At 44.6% G+C, this 12,324-nt stretch overlaps 1 protein-coding gene across 1 annotated transcript in view; it reads right to left on the minus strand.

Annotated features, from left to right (window-relative positions):
- Positions 1-776: 776 nt before the first annotated feature.
- PINX1 (PIN2 (TERF1) interacting telomerase inhibitor 1) overlaps positions 777-12,324 on the minus strand; it is a 59,496-nt gene continuing 47,948 nt past the window's right edge. Inside the window, exon 7 of the mRNA XM_039697630.1 lies at positions 777-1,956. Coding sequence (XP_039553564.1) covers positions 1,351-1,956 — 606 coding nt within the window. The 3' untranslated portion in view covers positions 777-1,350. The remainder of the gene's footprint in view (positions 1,957-12,324) is intronic.

Below are 12,324 nucleotides of genomic sequence, written 5' to 3' on the forward strand. Positions count from 1 at the left end.
TGTGGTCTGGGTGCTGCAGATGGAGCTTCCTCCACTGCACAATAAAGGCAGCTTAAGGAAATTTTTTTCCCAATTAACATCTGCATCTTGACAATGTTCCTCAGACCGAGTTAAGCAACTCTGCTGAGCTGAGACAATATAAAAATGTACCCATTTTCCTCAGCAGAGCAGCCAATGGGATGTTTTCGATTTACACTGATGAAACCCAGCCAGGCTTGGATGAAATGAGCAGCTCATGGATTTGGGTTCTGGATTCTGCCAGGGTAAATGGCTGGTGTTCAGGGTTGTGCTGTCAGTTTGCTGTGGTCAAAGAAATATCAGAACAGGACACCAGGACAGTGAATCCTTCATCCCATTCCACCACTTCCAAGCTCACCCATCTCTCATGACAGCTCTAAATGACATTAAAATGCCAAAATTCATGCTGAATGTTTCAGATCTCCCACAAAACTGCTCGTGGCAGTGTCCAGTTCTAGCATTCCTTATTTCCAGGCTTACAATGAGAAGCAAGCTCTAGTTTGGTTATAAATCCAAATTGCAAGTTTTCAATGTGTGAATGGCAACAGCAATCTGACTGTGCTTTTAAAATCTATTGGTTTCCCAATTTCAGGCAAAAACCTTGCTCTATCCAAGGCAGCTTTCTGGATTCCAGAGGTACCAGTGAAGAGATCCTGAGTAGTGCCTGGAAATCAAAGATTTAGGTATGGTTAATAAATGATAAGGTAAATACACATTTCCTTTAGCTTTGGTGCAAAGTTACAACTGTTTGACAATGGTTTGGAGGCACAGGGAGGTCTTTTTATTTCACCTTTAAGTGCTGCTGACATTCAGGAGCACACTTTTAATCAGAGTAAACATTTTGGGAAGAAACAACAATCACTTTATATGTAAAAATAGATGAATGTAAAAATTAGACACCACTTTGCAAAAATCAATGAAAAAACACCAACAGCTTTGCAAACCCCCTCCTGCTTCCAGAAGCAGAACTGGGCTTTCACAAGTGAAAACAATTTTAATAAAAAGGCAGTACTAGGGTAATTTTTAATTTCTTTTTTCCTGAATTGAGAAACACACAGTCAGGTGAAGCAGCAGAAAGTCATCCCCTGACTTTCAGTCTTGATGTTCCCTTTTGAATGTGGCACTGAAGCTCCTGTTGGCCCATCACCAGCTTTTCCCTTGGGGGAGCTGGGTTTAGATAGAGTCTGAATTTAGATCTAGCCTGTGTTTAGATCCAACCTGTGTTTAGATCCAGTCTGCCCCACTGGAGCTGGAGCAGTGTCCAAGCCTGGATTGGTGCTGTGTTTACACAGAGCCTCCTCTAACACAGACTCACCCCTGAGCCTGAAAGGGTTAAATGTTCTTGCAGTGCTTCTTTTTCTTTCTGGGTGCTCCGTCCCCACACTCCCCTGTCTCCTCTTTTTGCTTTTTGTGCTTCTTCTTGTGGCGTTTCTTCTGCTTTTCCTCCAGCTCCTCTGTGCTGAGTTCCTCCCCCTCAGACATTCCCACAGAAATTTCTCCATTGCCCATATTTTCATCACAACTGATATTTTCTTCTTCGTTCTCCTCTTTATGTTTCCTCTTTTTTTTCCTTTTGTGACATTCATTGAGTGGATCATCCAGTTCTTTTCCATTCAAGCTCCCTGTCTTAGCCTTTTTCCCTGGTTTCTCACAGTCCTCTGTCCTTTCTGCCTCATCATCTCTTTTCTGCTTCTTCTTTTTCTTTTTGACTTTGGTTTCCAGCTCTTCTGAAGGCTCCACAGCTTCTTCAGCTGTTGGGCTGGAATGATCCACCTTTGGTTCTGTTTCCTGCTGGGATCCCTTCAGCTTTGCCATGCGCTTGGCAAAATATTCCTGGACAGTGAGAGCACTCTTCACTGTATTGGAACCATCTCCAGGGCTGGAGAGCCAGTTGTTCCTCTCCTTCTCTTCCTGGGAGTCAGGATCAGCAATATCCTCCTGCAAGGGAACAGACAGGAGCAGGAGTGAGTCAGGAGTCATGGCTTTAAACACAATGCTCGTTTTTTGCACATTAATAAGGAAAATACTGAAAAGCAATGTTGAGCTTTGAAAATCAACTGTGAAAGTACAGATTTGGGTGGAAGTGAGGCAGCCCTTAATGTGAAAGATGCTGTAGGTTTAGGGAAAAGAGGTGGAAGGAGGGAAGGCAGCAAGAGAACACAAACCAAGACAATTTTCAGTTGTTTTGAGTTCCTTAGTTTACCTACTCCTACCTAACTCATGTCTACCACTGCCATACTTAGTACATTACACTGACTTTACAAAGCACTTGTCTCTGCAAGACATAAACCAGCATGAAAAATGATCCACTGCAATCCATTAGCCTGTGGCACAAAGGAAATCCCATGCCTGGAATAACTCTTCAGCAAAGAACTTGTAATCCAGGGAGCAATCCAGCATTGAGGCATCTCTTCCATCTTATCTGATCTTTGGAAATGTTTGTTTCAGAGCTGCTCTGCTGTCAGGGTGTCCCAGATGTTGTTATTTAAACAGGCTCCATTTGATCACACGTTATCAGATGGCACAAACAACATCCCAGGTTACATCTTACAAGGTTTCTGCAGACATGAAATAAAGAGCTGCTCATCTCCAGCTGCAGGTGAAGAGTCTCCTTTCTAGAAAGGAAATATTAAACTAAGAAATATCAAACTAAAAACAAAGTACAGCTCTGGAGCTGGATGTTATGGATGGCATGAAGAGAATTGACTGAGAAAGCAACAAATGCCACAAGATGGAAATGTATAATTTGTTAAATTATCTGACATTTACAAAAGAAACAAACCAGAAAGGCAGCTGAAATTAAGGCTTGTTCACATACATACCAAAGCACTCAAAACAAAGCCTTTGTGGTATAGCCTTTTGCTTGGCAAAAGTCACAAATGACTCTTGGAAATGTCCCAAATTTTCACAGAATCACAGAATCATTCAGGTTGGAAAAGAGCTCCAAGGCTATAGAGTCCAACCTGTGACTGACCCCACCTTGTCACCAGCCCAGAGCACTGAGTGCCACATCCAGTCACCCCCTGGACACCTCCAGGGGTGGGGATTCCAAATCTCCCTGGGGCAGCCCCTTCCAATGCCTGACTGCCCTTTCCATGAACAAATCACTCTTGATGTCCAACCTGACCCTCCTCTGGCACAATTTGAGGGCATTTCCTCTCATCCTCTCCCTGTTCCCAGAGAGCAGAGCCTGACTCCCCTGGCTGTCCCCTCCTGTCAGGGAGTTGTGGAGAGTGAAAAGGTCCCCCCTGAGCCTCCTTTTCTCCAGGCTGAGCCCCTTTCCCAGCTCCCTCAGCTCATTAACTGTTTTTTTTTAAAGCCTTGCACACACCACAGGGAACCAGGTACCTCCTCTGGATGGGAAAAACTGGGAAGGATCATGTAGAATCCTCACCAACATCTGCCCTACAACTCCTTCCTGAAGGAAAGGGGATCCACAGGGATTACAGTCAGAGATAATTCCCTGATTTTCCATTCATAAATGCATGGAGGGTAAGAGCATCCCTCTTACCCTCTGCCCACACATCCTGAATCCTGCCTGCCCAAATGAGAGCAGTCAGATTTCACAGCCACTTTCACTGCCATAACCTGATACTTGGGGAAGGCCAGCAGAGAGCTGGGAGATAAAACCCCACTTATCTCAACACTTTGTAGTTATTGTGTGATGCTGCAGATAAGGGACCTGGCTCTCTTGAGGGCATCATTAAACTTGCTGGCTGCAGCGGGGTTTATTAGGGTTTGTGAGTAAGGTTTTCCAGATCTGGCTCCTTATGCATCCATAACCTTTACTCCCATGAGCAGGAATGCAAAAATTGGTGTCATTAGTGATGCATTACGAGTGGTGATTTCCTCATCCATCTGCTTTCAAGAGAGCTATTCCAGTGGAACGAAAGTAAGGCTGCACTTGAGATTCCAGTGATATTTGTGTGGGCACTTATCAAAATTAGGGACTTTTCTTGTAGGGATATGTTATAGTGTTCCTGAAAGGTTATGAAGTAACTGAAACTATTTGACTTCTGGCAAAGAAGCCTGAAAAGGGATGTGGAACATGGGGAAAAAACAGGATGTATCCACACACGTCTCCACACAGGTTACATTTGAAGGGGGAGCTGCAGCAGAAGTTTAGCAAGACAGAATTCCCAGGACAAATGGGTTGAGCTATATTTATATTAAACCTGTTTTTAGTAACACCTAACCCAACAGAGAATCCCATGTCAACACAGGATCATTTAGGTTGGAAAAGAGCTCCAACACCATCAAGTCCATCCTGTGACCATCCTTGTCACCCAGCCCAGAGCACTGAGTGCCATGTACAGGCCTTCCTTTCACACATCCAGGGATGGGGACTCCAAACCTCTCTGGGCAGCCCCTTCCAATGTTTAACAACTCCTTCCATGAAGAAATTCCTCCTGTGTCCAACCTGAGCCTCCCCTGGTGCAACTTGAGGCTCTTTCCTCTCATCCTGTCCCTGTTCCCTGGGAGCAGAGCCTGACCCCCCCCAGCTGTCCCCTCCTGTCAGGAGCTGTGCAGAGCCACAAGGTCCCCCCTGAGCCTCCTTTTCTCCAGGCTGAGCTCCTTTCCCAGCTCCCTCAGCCCCTCCTGGTGCTCCAGCCCCTTCCCCAGCTCTGTTCCCTCCCTTGGACATGCTCCAGCCCCAGGTCTATCTTGTTGGGAGGGTCCCAGAGCTGTCCCCAGCACTGGAGGTGCCCCAGCAGTGCCAGCACAGAGGGACAATCACTTCCCTGGCCCTGCTGAAGCCCAGGCAAACAAGGTCATTTTCCTTCCCCCCAGAGCAGGATTTTGACACCCTGGATTGCAAAAGGACAAACAGACTCCCAGGTTTTCAGCCAGAACCATTTCCCTCCCCACCCCAATGTGTAAAACACACTTGGGCTCAGAACACCCTGGCCAACCAGGAAAGGATTTTCTCATTGCCTTGGTGACTTCAAGTCCTGACAACTTAATTACTGTAATTGAAGGCAAATATTACTTGAACTCTACACATGTCTTTCTTTTCATGAAGTACATTAGGCATAAAAACAAATGTTCCTTTGGTTAAGCAGAGGAGTTCCAAAGGTATGTACGAGTTTAGAAAATAAGAACCTTGCTCAGAAACTCCTTTATTGATAAGAATTTTAATAACCATGGCCCACTGAGCACAGAACTAACAGGGCATGGAGACAAGCAAAGAGGTGCCAACCCTAGAAAACCTCTGAGTTTAGGAAAAGTTTATGTAAAACCATAAATCACCTGGAAGGGCTGTTAAATGCCAAGATATTCCTGCTTCTGTGGTGTACCTGTCCCAGTAGCCATGGGAACACTGCTGGACTCTAACCAGGGGTTTTCTCTAACCCCTCACAGTTTATGTAATTCCTCCCCTGCTTGACCCAACACAGAGAAAAATTTTGAAGAAAAATAAGGCAGATATCCCTAGAAGTGGATTGTGCTGCTGAAACTTTTGAAAGACAAAACTTTCAACAGATAAAAGACAGAAAAAAATATTCTTGCTTCAGAGAACTGATGATCAGGTAATAGGGAAAGAGCAATTGTGCTGGAACTGGAGGGAAACCTGAAGATTGGTCTTTGGAAATGATGTTTGCTCATGCCATGGGTTCCGAAATTACCCACAAAATCAAGCTGAGGAGATGCAGTTAGAAGGAATTGGGAATAGGGAATTGGTAGGATGGTCCCAAGCAAAACAAAAGGACTGCTTGAAACATGGTGTTAAATGTGGAATGAGTAAGAGGAAACAATAGGAAAATTCAAGGAGAGGTTGGGAAGTGCACAGGAAGAGATGAAGGTCAATTACAGGCAGAAGTTCCCTGTAAATATCATCTGTTTATGTAATTAGTGAATGTATGGAAAATAATCTAAAGGACATAAAGCACTCCATGTACCACCGTGTTTTTCTCTGCCTTTCTTTGCTTGCTGATTAAGTCATTAAGGGAGTACACTAAACTTACAGAGGGAAATCCTGGTTCCCTTGAATCCTGCAGGATCAGGATTGCATCTCTAGGGCATCTCACTCTCAGAGCACCTTTCAGTTATTTATTGAAAGGAAAAAAACAGGGAGTTATGGTTAATTATCAAAGGAATTCACATTGGTGAAAACAAGAAGAGAAGCCTAAAGGGAGAAGGATTTAGACACCTCATGAAATCAAATGGGTCTGAAACCCAACCTGGTCTAGTGGAAAGTGTTCATGGCAGAGGTAAGAATGGGATGAGCTTTAAGGTCCCTTCCAACCCAAACCATTCTGGGATTATTATAATTAATATTAAAAAATAAGGACTGCACCTGCACGTTACCCTGGGAGGAAAAGTGAGACCATGTGCAAAGCAAAGGGTGCTGACAACATACAGGAGCAAGAGAAGCAGCCTGGATTAATTCAGAGAAGTTCCTCTCCTCTTCAGAATGCAAGTATTTCCTTTTTAGCACTTAAAAAATTAAAACAGGGGAATAAAAGAATCTCTTATACCATCTCTGTCTGCTACATATGAACTACTATTACTTAAGCCCAGTAATTTCACGTGACTTTGCTTTGTTGGTAGTAATTCACAATGATTTTGTGAAATCTGATTCACAAAAACGACACAAAAGGCAAAGTCCAGAATGGATGAGCAAAAAGACAGAATAAAGCTAAACCATTTCAGTAGGATCTCACTTAAATGACAAAAAGTGGGCTGCATGAAGCACATGGAGCCTGAGTTCCATGGAAAACACAGGATCACTCTTAGCTTTAAAATGCAACCACCGCTGTTCTGCCTTTCTTACCAACTTCCTTGCTGAGAAACTGTAACAATAAGATTAAAATAATCCTGTTCTCTTCCTGCTGCTTCAGATCCTCACTGAGAGGTTGGCAGGACCACCATGCAGTGCACAAAACTTGAGAGGCAAGAACTGAGGGCACCCCTGTACCTTTCCATCCCAGGAATGGCTGCAGACAATTCCTGAAGAGTCACTCTGGAGCTTTGCAGACATCCACGATGACAGAATCTTGCTTTAAGGAGTTGACAACTTCAAGTTAAGTACAAGCATTAACATTTGGATTGGGATCAAACAGGCGAGAGAGTGAACAAAGACCTGTAGCCTGATGAGTTTAAGCAGGATTAAAATAAATACATGCATAAATATGGCCACATACCATCAGTTCTGCAGTCATTTCTGGCATCAGAACAGGTACCCAGGAGGCTCTAACGCTTTTAATTTACCTGATTAAAATTGGTTTATTGCAGACAGCATCTTATGAAGAGGTGATGAGAACAGACTCCCAGTACAGAAAGGGCTGATGCAAAGGGAAAACGGCACAATTGCCTCATGAGGAAAAGGACAAGCAGCAGATGGAAATTATCCACAGGAAAACTTTGCCAGTAGGATAAATCAGTACATTTGTGAAGCCTGAACAACCACTGGGAGTCTCAACCACTGAAAACAACTCAGACAACTACCAGGGAAGTGTTAGGGGGAGTTAATCCTTGCTTGGAATGGAAAATGTGGGATCTGGACTCCAGAAGCATCTTTCAGTCCTGTAATGCTTCAAAAACCTAAGCAGGGATACAATTTGACCTCCTGGTGATCACAGAATTGTTAAAGATGGAAAAGCCTTCTCAGACCATTGAGTCCAAAAATTCCCCAGCACTGCCAACCCATGTCCCCAAGTGGCACATCCAGAGAGATTTTAAATCCCTCCTGGGATGATATTTCCACCACTTCCATGGGCAGCCTGTTAAAATAATGAGGGTTTAATGAAAGAGATGAGAAGCAGGGATACTCAACCTGGGCAAAAGTGTTAAAAATTCAGGTCTCCTGCAAATTATATTTGTTGTTGGCCATGGTGGTGTAATCACCAGGACATGCCACATATCCATAGGAAGGTTTAATTTTACTATGATTTAACCTGAGCACCAATAGAACAATGAATCCACTGATGGCAAATGGAACGAGAATCCTGAATGTCCAATACCTGGGTGACATGACACTTGTTAAAAGGACAAGTTCCAATTATTACAGAGAAGCGCTTTCCTGTTTGACTCTGATAAAACAAATTCTATACCAGAATATATTGAAACATCAGCTGTGTCTTGCAGTTGATATTAACTTCTACACTCCACATGAGCCATCAGCTGTCTCTAACCCAGCAAGGACAAGGAGAGAGGTAAGGAAGTAATTAATGGTAAGGGGACAAGGAAAAATGTTTTCCACGGAATTATGAAGATCCATTTTTGCTACATTTGCAACTACAAAAGAGCAGATTGTTTCTCTAGCAATCAAAAGGCCAAGGAATTTTATTTTAGTAAATCTATGCCTAAAATAATCTGGAGGTTATTAATAGAATCATTGACCTCTGGAGCAGAACTACTGTGAGTGCTAGACCAGCTCCACTTTTTTTTTAGTAGAGTCATGGAAACCTCCAAAGACAGAGGTTTTACCATGCTTCAGGACATCCCTGTTGTGATTACAGAATTGTGTAAGGGTTTGGATGGGGAAAGGACTTTAAAGCCAATCCCATTCCACCCCCTGCCATGGGCAGGGACACCTTCCACTATCCCAGGCTGCTCCAAGCTTCATTCAGCCTGGCCTTGGATGTGGCACCACATCCTAATGAGGAGGTTTTATCACAGATAACAGCCGCCATTTCAGCCCACTCCAGCAATCTATAGGTGCTTGATTTTCAGTTACCTTGTATTTGCTGATTCCATTTTTATTTCAGTTTTAAGTTCTGTGGTGATGCATTTCTATTAAAACCATATCCAAATTCCCCCAGTCTGTCTCATCCTTTGGTTTTACATTTTTGTCAAAAGCTTATCCTGTACCTCAGTACCTCAGCAAGTGGCTAATTTTAGCAATTTTCATTCACTCTTTTAATTCACACAACAGAAAACCCCCATCTCTCTTGCTGAATACTCCTGGTATGCAAAATGCCATTTGTTTGTGGTACAAACAATCCATTTCCAGGGGTGTAGGAAGAGCTGGAGCCCAGCCTGATCCCATCAGTGAAACAGGAGCTTCACAAAGCTGTGACACTCAGCCAGGTTTTGCCTCCAGCCTGCAAACACCAGCGGAACAGGAAACAACAGGGTTGCAAAAGTGCAATGAATTAAATTTTGGCCAGGGACGTGATTGCAAGGATAGTCCTGGGGATTCATTCCAGCTGTCCTGAGCAGATCCTGCTCAGGCCACAGCACCTGTATTTCCAAGGGCAGCTTGGGAATCCCAGCACTGTGTCCCACAGGGCACACACACACACACTTCCTCCTACTGTTCTTACACTTTTCAGGAAAAAGAACACAATTTATTTAAGTTATTGCACAACAAAGGCAGAGAGTAAAGTCCAGGAGCTGAGGCTAAGGGGGAATACACACCATGGGATAATTCCCAAGAGGTGCAGAAGGCTGAAAGCACATAAGGAATGAGTTAAAAAAACTCAGCACATGGCAGAGAAAATCCTTTTCATATCTTGAGAAACACTCAGATATCCCTGTGACATCTCATTCCACTCCAGCTCCTCTGCTGAGGCCAGCACAACCTCTCTTCCTTCACATTTCCCTGCAAATTACATCTCTGCCTTAGACTGGATATAAACAAAACTCCTAGAAGAGATTTCCCCTAGGATCTCTCTATTGGCACGATGCAGAGATCCAAACACAGTGACTTCATCTTCCCAAAAAGCACCTAAATCAATTTTAACTGTTCTGTTCTCACCTTGAATAACAGAGGAAGTACAGTCCAGCAAAGCGAGCACATGACTGGGAAGGTCACATTTCCCAAGTTCTCTTCCCAGCTGCAGGGAAGCCCTGGAGAAATTATTCCCTCCAGCTCTGGCACAGGGTATCAAAGCACAGAACATGCCTGATCAACTGCATGAAACTCACAGCAGAGCTGAGAGTTTCATAAAGTGTTTGTAAGGTGCTTTGAGATCCTTCAGAGAGGTATCCCAGATGAAAATGGTTGGAAATAACTCTCAAATTCCACTCATGTGCACCTGGGGTTGGGACACTGAACACAGACCTGACCCAGCAGCACTTCTGTGACAGATCTGTGAGGAATCATACCACCAGGAGTCTCAGATACTGTATTGTAAAGGAGTGGGCAGGAGAAAAATCATGGAATGCTTTGGGTTGGAAGGGACCTTGCAGCTCATCCAGTCTCATCCCCTGCCACCTCCCACTATCCCAGACTGATCCAAGCCCTGTCCAGCCTGGCCTTGGGCACTGCCAAGGATCCAGGGGCAGCCACAGCTTCTCTGGGCACCCTGTGCCAGGGCCTCACCACCCTCACAGGGAACAATTCCTTCCCAATATCCCATCCATCCCTGCCTTCTGGCAGTGGGAAGCCATTCCCTGTGTCCTGTTCCTCCATCCCTTGTCCCAAGTCCCTCTCCAGCTCTCCTGGAGCCCCTTTAGGCTCTGGAAGGGGCTCTGAGCTCTCCCTGGATCCTTCTCCTCTCCAGGTGAACACCCCCAGCTCTCCCAGCCTGGCTCCAGAGCAGAGGGACTCCAGCCCTTGGAACATTTCTGTGGCCTCCTCTGAATTTGCTCCAGCACCTTCATTTCTTTCTGCTGTTGGCCCTAGGGCTGGAGGCAGCCCTGCAGGTGGGGTCTCACCTGAGCAGGGCAGAGCAGCAGAATCCTCCCCTCCCCTGCTGCCCACACTGGGGATCAGCCCAGGATGCAAATCAATGCAGATTGTTTTGTTAATCCCGAATCCAGACTCTCAATGTCTAAAAAGTCTTCAACAGTCCAGTACAGTTATCCCTGTCCTCAGTTCTGTGGGTACTGTGCCATGCTCAGAAGCAATCCAAGCCTTCTCCACATTTCCTGGGCACTTTTTATTATCTCTCTGTGATGTGTGTGGAATGGGCAGCTGCTATTAAGGATTCAGGAGACCAAACCCTCGCTGATTCTCGAGTTCAGGATTTCTTCCTGTGCTCCACAGATACAGAAGATCCCAAAAGAAGTAACAAGTGGGCTTGGCCAGCCAGACTGTGAATACAAGCAAAAGTATCAATGAGGGCTCTGAAGGTTTGGGATGCTGAGAGAAAGAATGGAATAAAAACCATTGGAAGCACCCAGAGGAGAGAAAGGAGTTCTGGTAGCAATTCCAAGGCAAGCACAGTCACAGCATCACAGCTTTGGCTTCTGGCAGAGGAAACTGCACATGCTTTGAAAACTAAAAACAACACCTGCCTATGTCAAACTCCTCTTCTGGCTCTTTTCTAGTAATAAATGTGAAAAAGCAGATCTGTGTACAAATAAACTGCTTTCAGGAGCATTCAAAGCTGGTAATTTAAACCAAAGCTTCTCTCCTTTCTCCTTCCCCTCAGAAAATGCTTCTCTCTCAAAAGGAAAATTGACACTTGAGCCTCTTCTGTTCCTCTGATCTGAGAGGGTGATTTGTGGGAGAACTGATCCACAGATCCAAACCAGCTCAGACCTCTGGGCAAGGGGACAGGCATTTCCTGTTTTTTAGCACCAGCAGTGGCCCAGGAGCCCAAGAAATACCTTGTGTCACTTTGTTGTCACTTTTTAGTGTGCCTTCCCCAGGCTTGGTTCCTTTCCTCTAAGCAGGTGCAAAGGGGGACTCAGAGCACAGGGAAATGAATCAGAACTTCACAATTTGGGGCAGGACAGACCAGAAATACCGTAAATACCAGCAGGGCCCTCCTGTGCAGGCTAAAAGACAGATGCAGAAACACAAATAGCAAGAATGAGAACTAAATTTGAAATACAGCAGGGCTGTATATGCACATTTTTTTCCTTCTCTCCCATCTGTAATGGTCTGAAGAAAAGAGTTGGTCTGAGGAATGGGATTTATTTTTTAAGGAATATCATTCATGCAGTGTGCCTACAGTTCATAAGGATCTTATCCTTGTTTTCAAGGATTCACAGAGCACAACCCAGTGGTTACAAACCAGCCAGGTACAACCTCTCTGCAGCCTTTTTTTTTTTTTTTTGATAAATTCCTGCATTTCTTCTTCATTTCTGCCTTTAGTATCAGTGCTTCCTTAAACAACCCTTCTGACAATCAGCTCCTCAGATCAATTCCAACTGGGACTCATCCTCCCCTCCAAAAACCAACACAACTCTTCTCCTCTCAGCTTCAAAATGCTGCTCCAAGTGTTTCCCTACCCATCTTGCCCGTGTCCTACCTTACCCTCTCGCTATCTGAGATGTGTAACATCCTGCCCTTGTTCTGTCCATCATTTCCTTGCAAGCTCTCTGGGGAAGCAATTAGCCCACTTGTGAGCACTCTACAACGTAATTAACAAATAATAACCACTGAGAAATGTAGGCCAAAAAAGCCAAGTT

Source organism: Passer montanus, unplaced genomic scaffold, assembly GCF_014805655.1.
Source record: "Passer montanus isolate IOZ18808 unplaced genomic scaffold, ASM1480565v1 scaffold119, whole genome shotgun sequence".
Lineage (NCBI taxonomy): Eukaryota > Metazoa > Chordata > Aves > Passeriformes > Passeridae > Passer > Passer montanus.